General features: G+C 60.5%; 1 protein-coding gene across 1 annotated transcript; it reads left to right on the plus strand.

Moving 5' to 3' along the window:
- The first annotated feature begins 881 nt into the window (after positions 1-881).
- On the plus strand, positions 882-6,723 carry USH1G (USH1 protein network component sans). The gene is made up of 3 exons (XM_004592932.2): positions 882-1,209; positions 3,186-4,412; positions 6,029-6,723. The coding sequence occupies exons 1-3, from the start codon at positions 1,046-1,048 to the stop codon at positions 6,030-6,032; spliced, it is 1,395 nt and encodes a 464-aa protein (XP_004592989.1). The 5' UTR covers positions 882-1,045; the 3' UTR covers positions 6,033-6,723.
- The last annotated feature ends 6,155 nt before the right edge of the window (positions 6,724-12,878 follow it).

The raw sequence follows: 12,878 nt of genomic DNA on the forward strand, positions 1-12,878 counted from the left end.
GATTTATACCCCGGAGGGTAGGGTGATTTACAGCCGTGGGAGCCCGGCGCCATAAATCCCTCAGTCCCACTCACATGATCCATCTTTCCTGGGAGCTGAATTTAAGGAAGAGAGCAAGAGAGCCAGATAAGGCGCTAAGGGCCCCCACCCCCGCCCCGACACCCGGGCGCCGCCCTAGCCCCGCACTGCGGCACCCGGAGGGCACCTTGTCCCTGGAGCCCACCGCGCACAGGGTCCTCAGGGCTGGCGCTCGAAGGATGCTCCGGGACCACCATACTCCCAGCCCTGGCGCACCTGTACCTCCGTGCTTCTCGGATGGTGGTCCCCTCCTTCCGCCGCCGTGCCTGCTGCGCCCCAAGTTCCTGCTTCCTCTGTCCCTCCCGCACCCCATGCCCAGCTCCACCGGGTGCCAGGTCAAGCTGCGGACGAAGTTCCCACGCGGAGCGCGGAGACCGCGGCCAGGCCTCTGTCGCCGCCTGCTGGCCGGTCCTGCCCGGGGACCGTCTGGGGGTCGGTCTGCAGGCACCTGCAGGCGGACGGTCCCCCTGGAGCCTGCCCCTCCACCCGGCCCCCGGCCCCGACACCTCTCCCCAGCCCTGGCTCCCTGCTCTTTCGACGGGAGGAGAAACCGCGAGCCACAGCCATCGGGTTTTCGTCAGGATGCACCCCGAAGTCTCCCGCAGGCTGAGTCTGTTTCATTTGGGGAATGCCCCGCGGTGGATACTTTTCGGGGGCGCAGTCAGGGCCGTGCGTGGGCCACGTCTGTGCGCGGAGGGAGGCGCAGGGTATTTAGGACCCAGGGGAAGCCCGGGGCGGTGCCCTGGGCAGCGGGAGGTGCCCCCTCCCCCGCACTGGGTGAGCGGCTCGGGTGTCCCCCTCAGCTGGCGCTCCGCAACCTCCACCTGCGGCGGCAGCGGGGGGCTGGCGGCCCCGGCCCCTGCCCGGCCCCCTCCCCCAGCCCCATGCCTCGGCCCTAACCCCGCCGCCCTCCCCTGCGGAGGGCGCTTCCCCGCGCCCCCTGCCCGCCCCGTCCACGCCGGGCGCCATGAACGACCAGTACCACCGCGCGGCCAGGGATGGCTATCTGGAATTGCTCAAGGAGGCCACCCGGAAGGAGCTGAACGCCCCCGACGAGGATGGCATGACCCCCACGCTCTGGGCCGCCTACCACGGCAACCTGGAGTCGCTGCGTCTCATCGTGAGCCGCGGGTGAGTCCCCGAATCTTTGTGCCCCAGCCCCCCACTATGCACCTCCCTTCTTGCTGGCTGACTGTCCTCTTTGGTGGGGGAGGGGACGTGGGACGGACCCTGGAGCCCGGTATGGGGAGGGCAACATGTGAGGGGAGACACGGGGGCGACATGTGACCGTTTGGGAGCACTATGTGGAGTTGATGGGGTCTGAAATTTGGGGAGCCCATGTGGAGGATGCTGCAGGATGCGGGGCAGGTGAGAGGGATCTCCTGGGTGGGGTTCACCTGCAGGCAAGAGTGAGGGGTGGAGAGGGAACTGAAGGGAAGGTTGAGGTTCCTTGGGGACCCCACAAATGGATGCCAATAAAGAGGGCGTCTTGACTGCCCACCTACCCCCAGAGAACACCCAAAGAGCTGTCCTAAGGGCCCCCAAATCTTCCTGGGGACCCCATCTCTTGCAGCTGTCACCCATCCCTGCTCATGCCTTGAATTTGTGGGCACTGTCCCCCTTGCCAAATGTCACTGGTTCAGCCATCCCATTAGCTCCTTCTATCCCATTAGCTCCTTCTGCAACCCCCTCCCCAACACACACAGTGGATGACTGTGGTGGGCTCAGCTTGGAGGGGCTTCTCTCCCTCTCCCCCCCTTCCTCTGGAGCAGTCCTCAGGGGGAGGGGTGGGCAGAGAGTCCAAGGGTCAGTCAGGAGTCAGAGGTAATAATTGGGCCATGCAGAGCCCAGGGCCACTACAGTGGGCTTCTGGTGCCAGGTCCTCTGCCTGGGCATGGAAAACATGGCTTGGGCACCTGGGGGTCTTGGCAGGAGCAGGGCTGTCACCCCCTACCCTGCCACCTTGGCCTTTGGGCTCAGCAGCTGGAGGGAGCAGCCTGTAAGATGAAGCAGTAGAGCTGAATCCCTGCATCCTACCCAGGGGGTCCAGAGGGACACTGGTCCCCACCTGCAGCAGAGGCCCCTTGGTGCACTGAAGCTACTGGCCCTGACAGGGGCCGAGGACCGTGCTCCATGGGGTATGGGCCTGATGCCAGGAGCCCCTGTGGAGCTGGCTGGCCAGCAGGAAAGCCACGGAGACAAGAGAGTGATTCTTCTCCCAGCCTAGGGTGGCCTCATGGCCTCATTAGGACACAGCCATGGTGTTGTGCCAGCCCCAAGCGAGGCCAGGGCTCAGGAAGAGCCAGGTGGGGGGAACTTCCTCCTTACCCCAACACAGGCAGTTGGAGAGGGGGCTGTTGGAGTCTCTTAGGGCCCTTGAAGACCCTGGGGAAGGCGAGGAGGGCAGCTGAACGCTTAACCCACATTCTCTTACCCCTTCCATCTGGCTGCCCCCACAGTCCCCTCCCAGCCCAGGCCAAGACCCGACACCTACTCTCACACTCAGCCTTGCCAGGCCTGGCCCTGCTCCCTGCAGCCAGGGCCAAGCCTGAGACACCATGCACGCCCTTGCCTGTGAACACCCCCTCCCACCCCACAAGGCTCAGGCAGGGGTACCCCCCCTTTGTCCCCTTTCACCCTCACTCCACCATACATGGCCACACTCACCCTCACACTTGCCTAGGGACCCAGACTCGCCCTGGCCCACCACCCTACCGGGCCAGCTCCCCGCCGGGCCCCATGAATAATTCACTCCTTTCTCTCTGGGCATCAAATATTTATCCCCTGAGATTCCCAGCCCTCAGTTCTCTGGGGGAAGGTCCCGCCCTAACCCCGCCCCACAGGACCAGCCTTCCCCGTACTCCGCCCCCTTCTCCGCACGTGCCGGGATGCAGGAGGCGGATCTTCTCCCTGATTCCGAGGGTTCAGGCCTACCCAGCTCCCAGGGCAAAGGAGAGTCGCTCGCAGGCCCACGGCTCTCTTCCAGGACTGGTGTCCTTGTGAGGGACGGGATGGCTGGGAGCCCAACCTCCCCGGCCCTGCACCTGCGGGCCACCCCACCTGCAGCCGCTGCCTCCCTCACGCCTCCTTTTGTGCTGTCCCCGCAGGGGGGACCCGGACAAATGTGACATCTGGGGCAACACGCCCCTGCATCTGGCAGCTGCCAATGGCCACCTGCACTGCCTGTCCTTCCTGGTGTCCTTTGGGGCCAACATCTGGTGCCTGGATAACGACTACCACACGCCGCTGGACATGGCCGCCATGAAGGGCCACATGGAGTGTGTACGTTACCTGGATTCGATCGCGGCCAAGCAGAGCAGCCTCAGCCCCAAGCTGGTGGGCAAGCTGAAGGACAAGGCCTTCCGCGAGGCGGAGCGGCGCATCCGCGAGTGCGCCAAACTGCAGCGCAAGCACCACGAGCGTATGGAGCGGCGCTACCGGCGCGAGCTGGCCCAGCGCTCCGACACGCTCAGCTTCTCCAGCCTCACGTCCAGCACGCTGAGCCGCCGGCTGCAGCACATGGCGCTGGGCAGCCCCCTGCCCTACTCGCAGGCCACGCTGCACGGCACGGCCAGGGGCAAGACCAAGATCCAGAAGAAGCTGGAACGGCGCAAGCAGGGCGGCGGCGAGGGTACCTTCAAGGTCTCCGAGGACGGGCGCAAAAGTGTGCGCTCGCTCTCGGGCCTGCAGCTGGGCAGCGATGTGATGTTCGTGCGCCCGGGCACCCACGCCAACCCCAAGGAGTGGGGCCGCGCCCCACTCCGGGATATGTTCCTATCGGACGAGGACAGCGTCTCCCGTGCCACGCTGGCGCCCGAGCCCGCCCACTCGGAGGTCAGCACCGACTCCGGCCACGACTCTCTCTTTACCCGCCCCGGCCTGGGCACCATGGTCTTCCGCAGGAACTACCTGAGCAGCGGGCTGCATGGGCTGGGCCGCGGCGAGGACTTGGGACTGGACGCCGCGGCGGGCACGCTGCGGGGCCGTCTGCGGAGCTCTCCTAGCCTGGACGACGACAGTCTGGGCAGTGCCAACAGCCTGCAGGAGCGCAGCTGCGGGGAGGAGTTGCCCTGGGATGAGTTGGACCTGGGCCTGGACGAGGACCTAGAGCCCGAGACGAGCCCGCTCGACACCTTCCTGGCCTCTTTGCACATGGAGGATTTTGGTGCCCTCCTGCGACAGGAAAAGATCGACTTGGAGGCGCTCATGTTGTGCTCCGACCTCGACCTCCGCAGCATCAGCGTGCCCCTGGGACCCCGCAAGAAGATCCTGGGCGCCGTGCGCAGGCGCAGGCAGGCGCTGGAGCGCCCGCCCGCCCTGGAGGACACGGAGCTGTGAGTGGTTGGCCTGGTGGAGGGGCGGAAGGGGTGAGGAGGGGTGAGCCAGAGTGGGAAGTGGCCTTGGCAGGGGCGGGGCTGGGAGTATGCACTTGAGTTCGTAACTTGAACAAGTTGACAACTGGGGGAGACGCGCCTGAGCCCCCTTGCCCCTTGCTGCCCTTCTCTTGGCTCTCCGGACTGTTCCGTGGACGCAGGAGGGAGAGTCTCTAAGATGAGGCCAACAGGGATGGGCCCCTCCCCACCCAAGAGTGCCCAGGAGGGACACTGCCTCTTCCCCCATCCTGCTGAGAGATTCCCCACTTCATTCGCCATCAACCTTGCAAGAGGTACCAGCCTTGACTGTGACACAGGGCTGTCTTGTCACATCCCAGCCCTTGGTTTAGAGACCACATTGGTTTGGAGACCCAAAATGGGGTCTGCAGGGTTCATTGATACGGATGTTGTGGGGGTCCCAGCCAGGGTGTCTGTGGGGCCTGCCACCTCCCCGGTCCTGGGGCTGTGCCTTGAACCAGTCCTCTCACTTAATCGTCCTGCATTGGTGCGTGGTGTGCACTGTCACCCCCACTTTACAGTGGAGGGGCCCGTGGGATCCCCAAGGGGTAGGACAGCTTGCCACAGTGCCACCTCTGCTCAAGGCAGAGCTGGACGTGTAGCTCTGGGACCTCGGAACGTGGAGACTCTGTGGGGCGTGGGGGCATGCAGCCGACAGGCCTTCTCCAGGGATAGGCTTTCCTTGCCCAGCCTTGGCGGTGGACTTGCTGCATTCCCATTGAGGATGCCTGCTTTCCTCGGGGGCGTCCTTGGGTTCGATTCCTGGCTCTGGTCTCTGATTCCAGTTTCCTGGGAGGCAGCAGGTGATGGCTCAAGTTGTTGAGTTGCTGTCACTCAGATGCAGGCCTGGCTGCGGCCCATGCCTTGGTGCAGTCTTGTCCATTGGGGGAGTGAACTCTTTATCTTCCTCCCTCTTTCTCAACTGAAAGGTGGAGTTACAGAGAGGAGAGACAGAAAGATCTTCCTTCTGCTGGTTCACTTCCTAAGATGACTGCGAAGGCCAGAGCTTTGCCAGTTCAAAGCCTGGAGCCTGGAACCTCCTCTCAGTCTCCCACATGAGTGCAAGGAACCAAGGACTTGGGCCATCCTCTGCTCTTAGGCCATCAGCAGGAAGCTGGATGGGAATTGGAGCAGCTGGGCCATGAACCGGTGCCCATAGGGGATGCCAGTGGCACAGTCAGAAGCTTAGCCTACTATGCCATGGTGCTGTCCTCCCCCTTGCCCCCGCCCCTTGCTCTGTCCCTCTGCCTCTTGGAGAAGAAAAGGCCATCACAGCTGTTTAAGGCCACTGCCACTCTCATGGAGCGGAGAGCTGCTCCCTGCCTTTTCCCTCTCCCTGCCTCCAGACATCCCACACACCCAACAAGCACCACCTCTAGTTTCATGTCTGGGATAGGCATGCATGTGGGTGGACAGTCTGCTGTAGAATTAGGAAGATGGGAGTCAGCCTCAGGCCCGTGTCCCCCAGCCCAGCTGTCACCCTGCTTGGCGAGGGGGGCTGAGTTGATCCTGTTGGCAGATGCGGTGTTTCTGAGATGGGCCTTTCTCTTCCTTCACAGGTAATCCGGGGCTTCTCTCCCCAGACCAAAACGGATTGCAAGGTGCCACAAGCCACAGTGTGGGGGTCCAAGGGCCTCCTCTGTTGCCAGCCCGGTGCTCCTACCCTTGCCTGGGAGCAAGGACCACATAGGAGAAGCCTGTCCACTCTCACACCCCTGAGCTGCCCTATTACCTGGAGGTGAATGCAAGTCCAGCCCCAGAGGGAGGGCAGCTCCAGATGACGTCAGAGCTGGACGGGAGCAGAGGGGCTGGTGGGGGGTGGGCATACACTTGCTCCAGGCTGCCATTGTCTTGCCTACCTGTCCCCCCACCCCTTGTCTACTTCCTCTGTTGTTTTGTGAAAGGAAGAGTTTGGGCTGCCTCCCCTTCCCCGTGCACCCCAAAGGGGGAGTCCCCAGCACACTCTTTAGCCAAAAGTACCCACTTTCAGTTTCACTCCCCCACCTCCACCCTGCCACCCAGCACAGGGCCGTGGCCAGGAGGGGGTGGGGGTGATGGCACCCTTCCCAGCTCACCCTGGGGGGGTTGGGCAGAGTTAGGTTGCCTGCAGCCCCACCCCACCCCTGCCATGCCCTCCTCCAACCTCCCCCTCCTGCCCTAGGGCCAGGATGCTGAACATCAGGTGCCAGAAACCCCGGCTGCAGTATTAAGGCCCCCAGGCCTGGAGGACACCTGCTGGGCTGGAGTGAGACGCTGTCTGCCAACTGCCCCTGGGTCATCTAGGCCTGAGGCAGGGGCTGGGCATGGTGGGCATGGGACCCCATGGGTGGCCTGCTGTGTGGACTGAGCTGGTGTGAGTGTGTCCTGGTGAGGGACACTGCAGAGATCTGGAAGGCCCCGATTTTGGCTGGGTTGCCTGTGAGTCCCAGTTGTGGGAACAGGGATGACCCCAAGGGAAGATCAGCTCCAGGGGGTCCTCAGAGCTCACTTGTCCCCAGTTGTGTGACCTCAGAACTCTCCCACCACACCCAGACAAAGGAGAGTCCCCCAGGAGCCCTCATCTGTGCATGCGTATTCATGCCCAACCCCCTGGCCTTGGCTGCAGGTGGGGAAAACCCCCTGGTGGGGGCATGGCCAGGACCTTGGGCTCTGGGCCTCCTCAGGGCTCCATCCCCTCTGCCCGAGGCAGCAGGTGAAGGCTCAGAGCTGCCGGACGCTGCAGGCCTGGCTGCCTGCCCCGGCCACCCCAGTCCTTCTCCTTCCTCTTCTCTAGGCCTGAGATTGGGGCCACCTCCAAGTGCCGACTCCATTGTCCTGGGGGGAAGGGGAGGGCCCAGGTGCGGTGGTCTCGACCGCAGCCCCTCCCACTTCTGCCTGTGCTGAGGCGGGGCTGGCCCCGTGACTCCTACCGCTGCCTGGCGAGCCTCTCCCTCGGTTTATTATAACTTTCGTAGAGAATGTTCTGCCTCATTGTTGTCCTGTGTCTTGTTCCGTGCTCAGCCGAACCCCAGGGGAAGAGAGCAAGAGGGAGGTGGGAAGATGGGGGTCTGTTCCTGAGTGGGGCAGGAGTTGCCTGCAGCCCCCCCCACATGCCAGGCTCCTTCCCAAAGGATGTTGTACCTGGTGCTGACACCAGGAGTTGATGATGGTCCTAGCACACATGCGCCTAGGTGCTGGAAACTGGTCAAGCAACCTGCCCAAGGTTAGAGGTCACCTCCTCCCATTTCACAGAAGGGAAAACTGGGGCGCGCTCCCACACTATTCCTCTGAGCCATGCTCTCACAGCGGCCCCTGCTGGCCATTCGGGTCACTGCATTTACCTCCCAGAAGGTCCCCAGGAGCGGCAGGAGGAGGACATGGGAGTGAGGAGGGTTGTCAGGGACAGGGATCCGAGGCCAGGACAGCTGCCTGGCGACAGTGGAAGCAGTGTAGCTGGAGGCGGAAGCTTGGGTGGTGGTCGCAGGTGCAGCTCCAGACAGCGTGAGGTCTCTACAAACACAAGCAGAGGCAGTATCTCACCCTCAGCGCCTCAGATGTCTTAAATTCTTAATGCTGAGAACATCCACAGGGCTTTGGCCTTTCTAGAATAGGATCTGGTAATAGCGGTGGACAAGTTTCCTAGAAAAATGCATGTTGGGCACACACTCAGACGTAAGCAGCTTAACTCAAGCACCCTGTCCCATGGCCCCAGCTTTCTCCAAGATATTCCCCCTGGTTGTATGAGAGGTGGCATGGGGGTATGGAGGGTTTGGGGCGGCAGGACAGGCTCTGCCCCTTGCTGTGTGGCCTGGGGTAAGTTATTCAGCCTCTCTGTTGCCTCACCTGTAAGGCAGGTGTTCTAATAACAGTGTGAACCCCACAGGTTATTAGGAGGGTGCAAAGACAATGCACACAGCACTCACCTGATGCTTAGTACCCATCGTTAATGATGGCCATGGTCACCAAGAAAGGCCACGAGTCCCCTACCACCCAGCAGGTGGGTCCTAGCCTGGCCTGGGGAACTGAGCCACTCCCGAGGCCACACTGGGCACTTCCTCACCTGACCAGCAAGGGCATCACCCCCAGCAATGGCTGGTGGTGTGATCAGCCAGGAATGGGAAGATTCAGGGTGCGGGGGACACAGGAGGGGAGGGAGATGTTTTGGGGTGCCCAGACAGGGATTCACTCCAATTTTGCTTTGGAGCTTTTGGCTGCTGTTACCTTGCCTCTGTGAAATAGGCAGGTGAATGTCAGTCCATTTCCCAGCTACAGAGACAGATCAGGCCACTCCCTCAGGCTCCCGGCCTGGGTCACCCCTGTACTCAGGGCTAAGCTTCCAGGCTTTTATTATCATTTGTTCAGCGCTTAGAAGGTGTCGGGTGCTTCTGTAAAAACCCTCTCAATAAAACCACAGCCCCGAGGAGCAAACACGGCACTGCCTCCTTATCTGCTTTTACAGGTGGGGAACCAGGCTGTGCGCAGTGCTGTGCTACCCCTGGAAGGCCTTGAGGCCAGAGTGCCCTGCGGCCAACGTCCGTAGGCTGGATCTCGGAGCTGTGCCATCCCCAGTTGTGCACCAGGCTGGGTCAATGCAGGAGAGAACAGAGGCTGGGAATGGGGAGAGACTGGGTCATGGCCAGGTTCATGTGGCCTCGGAGTCAGGCTCCTCCTTGCCTGTTCCGTCTGCCTCTCCTCAGCCCACCTGAGTGGGAAGGTTGAGGGCAGGCAGGTGGGGTTTGGAAGCCAAATCTGCGTTCAGCTTGGGTCTTTGTGGGAAGGGCCTGAGGAGCCTGCCCATGGGGTGAGGCTGGGAAATCCCGTAGGCCTGGGGTATGCCAGTGGAAACACCAGGGACAGTGGTTGCACGGCGGGTGGGCAGGGGAAGCGCCCGGGGGGGGGGGGAGGGCGCCTGGGGCAACGGCAGCACCATGGACTCTCCTTCTGCTTCCCCCTCTACTCTCATTCCCCGAGGGGCTCTGCTTCCCCCTCCACATTCCCCAGAGAAGCACCCCACCACCACCAGTGTTGTTTGTTCATGTGCAAAGCCGGGGAGCCATCACCACGTACATATATAAAGACCCACTCTACAGATGTGGCAGCTGAGAGAAAGGGCGTGGTACATGACCTCTCACAGGCCCACAAGCCAAGTTGAGTCCCCTACAGCCCCTGCAGGCAGGGATGCCCAGAGCTGTGAGATTTTAACCCCAAACCATGGCACCTCAGTCTCTCTCTATCCCATTTACCTGGCTGCCCCTCTCCCAGGTTCTCCCTCAGCCCTGGGGCTGGCAGGGTTGGCTATCTCCTCTTTTTCTCTACTGTGATCCTGCTATGACCCTCTGCCCTGTGGCCCACTGCCTGTGTGAGTGTGCAAGCCCACGCTGCTTGGCATCGGTGGTGGGTGTCCACGCTTCTGGAATTTTCCTAGAGTTGCAGCAGCTTTGTAGGCCAAGGGTGGGGGTGTCTCTGGTGTTCGCACTTTTGTGTTGCCTGTGGCCCCCTGGGCTGCTCGGATGGGTGTGTGTGTGTGTGTGTGCATGTGAGTGCCTATGCACCTGCCCAGATATCCGGAGTATACTTTTCATGGCCCTGCAAGGTGGAAACCGTTCAGCCCCACAGAATCCCTCCCTCAGCCCTGGATCTCCATTAAGCTTGCCTCCCTGGGTGACAGGCTTGTTGATGCATTGCAGGGTGCATTGTCGGGTGGAGTGGGTGGAGTGGGCTGCAAAGGGGAAGAGTGGCCAGTGCCCAGGGATTGGGTGGAGCATTCTCTGCCTTGGCTGAAGGGCCAGTTTGGAAGTCAAGCTCCTTTGCTACCTTTTTTGTGGGTGGGTGGGCAGTGTTGTGGTACAGTGGGCTAAGCTGCCACCTACAATGCTGGCATGCCATATGGATGCCAGTTTTAATCCCTGCTGTAGCCATTTGAGGAATGAACCAGAAGATGGAAGGGCTCGTTCTCTCTCTCTTTACTCTGTCTTTCAAATAAATAAAATCTTTTTTAAAAAATTCACTAATTTGGGGCTGATGCTGTGGTATATCACATAAAGCTGCTGCCTGCAGTGCCAGCATCCCATATGGGTGCCAGTTGGAGTCCTGGCTGCTCCACTTCTGCTCTAGCTCCCTGCTTCTGGCCTAGGAAAGCAGTGGAGGATGGACCAAGTCCTTGGGTTCCTGCCACCCCACATGGGAGACCTGAATAAGCTCCTGTCTCCTGGCCATCTGGGGAGTAAGCCAGTAAGTGGAAGATCTCTCTTTGTCTCTGCCTCTGTCTCCACCTTTCAAGTCGGTAAAATAAATCTTTGAGAAATAACTCACTGTTTATTTGAAAGGCAGAGTAACACAGAGAGAGGGACAGAGCGAGCTCTCGCATCTGCTAGTTCATTTTCTGGATGCCTACAATAGCCAGGGCTGGGCCAGGCTGAAGCCAGAAACCAGGAACTAGCTCTAGGTCTCTCCCACGGGTGGCAGGGTCTCAGCCACTTGAGCCAGCAGCACCTGCAGCCTCCCCGGGAAGGCATCCGCGGGAAGCTGGGCTCGGGAGCAGAGCGACGATGTGGATACATGCACACCCATGTGGGATGCAGGTGCTTCAGACAAAGTGGTGTCACGGCCACAGTGCCCAAGCCTGCCGCGGGGACACTGAGTGAGCGAGTTCACCTTTCCCAGCCCCAGCACTCCCGTTTCTAAGGGGGTGATGATCACGCATTCAATCCCCATTAGCGTCCAGCTGGGAGGAAATGCTTAGCTCAGCACCCAGGAAGCTGGGTGCAGGCAAGGGCCTGGGCGGGGCAGAGTTCCTGGGCACTAACCCAGCCTGGGCACCCCTGAGCGCGTGGTAGGGACCCGGTGTGCCTGCCTGTACCCTCCCTGTTTCCTCCACGTTCTGTACAGTTCTGTATTACAGAGCAGCCCTAGGAGGCGGCCTCCACCGAGTGAGCCACCAGCTCCTCACCCCCACACTCCAGGGAATGCGTGGGCAGGAGGAGAGGGAAACACGGGGCGGAGGCTCCAGGCCTTTTCTTGCTGGAAATGGAAGCCACATGTTAAACTTTTACTACTGACACCAATATGTGAGCATTCTCCAAAAAGTTCATGGAAAATGAGTATTACGAAACAAACAATGCATGAAGTTCACATTTTCAAACATCTTTTAATTGCAGTTTTCAGGAACCTTTTGAAGAATCTATTTTAAATTGAAATTGTACCAATAGGGGCTGGTGCTATGCTGTAGTGGGTTAAGCCTCTGCCTGTGACACCAGCATCTCTTATGAGTACCAGTTCAAGTCCTGGCTGCTCCTCTTCACATCCAGCTTCTTGCTTATGGCCTGGGAAAGTAGCAGAGGATGGCCCAAAACCTTGGCACCCTGCACCCATGTGGGAGCCCCGGAAGAAGCTCCTGGCTCCTGGCTTTAGCATGACCCAGCAACAGCTATTGCAGCCATCTGGCAAGTGAACCAGCAGATGGGAGATCTCTCTCTCTCCTTCCCTTTTGGTAACTCTGATTTTTAAATAAATACATTTTTTAAAAAAAATAATAAAATTGGACCAGTAATAGTATGGGTGCTTGAGCAGAAGGCACAGTGTGTGAATGGTGTCTCATATGAGCACGTGCCGGGGTGGCTGCTGCCAGCTCTCACAGCTCTCACCAGTGACCGGGTGTGGGAGGTGGCATCACCCTGCACCATCCAGACTCCCTGCTCAGGAAGGAACCTCTGAGAGAGGCTGGGCAACTGAGCCGAGCCACCCAGCAAGGCAGGTAGCTGAGCGTGCCAGGTCCAGACTCTAGCCATGGTTGCCTCCAGGGTGCACCAGGGTTCCCCTCTCTTCTGTACTGACACAGGCCTCACTCCAGGCCAGTAGTACCCTACAGTGCCCGTAGCTCCAGCCTGGATACTTGCCCTGTAACTTGGGTCAGTGCCTGGGTCCTGGCTTCCATTCCTGCCAGGCAGAGAGAGGCTGCCAGCCTTTGACACTTCTGCAAAGTCCCTGGCAACTCCAGGACTGCCTCTCCTCTCCCTCCCCAACCTGCCTCCCTGGGCTGCCACGCACCTGGTTTTGTCCCTGCAGAAGGGCTGAGCGTGGCTGCAGCAGGACAGACCGGGTCCTGGCACGGGAGATGGATGCTGAGTTGTCACCTTGGATGTGCTGGAGCCAGGGGCGCTTCAGTTCCACGTCTGCCCTCCGTTGGACCGGGTCTGAGCCATGGGCAGGCCTCTTCTCCAGCTTGTCCAGCCGCACCTCTGCGAACAATGCCAGTTGCTCACGGAGCCACGCATCACTGGGCTTTTGATGATTTGGGGCGGGAGTGTGTGTGCGTTTGTGTGTATGTGACACAAATGGCTGGGGGACAAGGAAGGGTTCAAGATCCAGCCCCTGGCTTAAGGCGTAGAAGCAATGAACCTGCAGGCCAAGGGCCCATCTGTTCCCACCCTG

Source organism: Ochotona princeps, chromosome 17 (genome assembly GCF_030435755.1).
Source record: "Ochotona princeps isolate mOchPri1 chromosome 17, mOchPri1.hap1, whole genome shotgun sequence".
Lineage (NCBI taxonomy): Eukaryota > Metazoa > Chordata > Mammalia > Lagomorpha > Ochotonidae > Ochotona > Ochotona princeps.

Excerpts from the sequence above, each read along its gene's own strand:
- USH1G (XM_004592932.2), top strand. The coding sequence starts at position 1,046 with ATGAACGACCAGTACCACCGCGCGGCCAGGGATGGCTATCTGGAATTG. Across the intron at positions 1,210-3,185 it reads CGTCTCATCGTGAGCCGCGG|GGGGGACCCGGACAAATGTG; the intron begins GTGAGTCCCCGA and ends CTGTCCCCGCAG.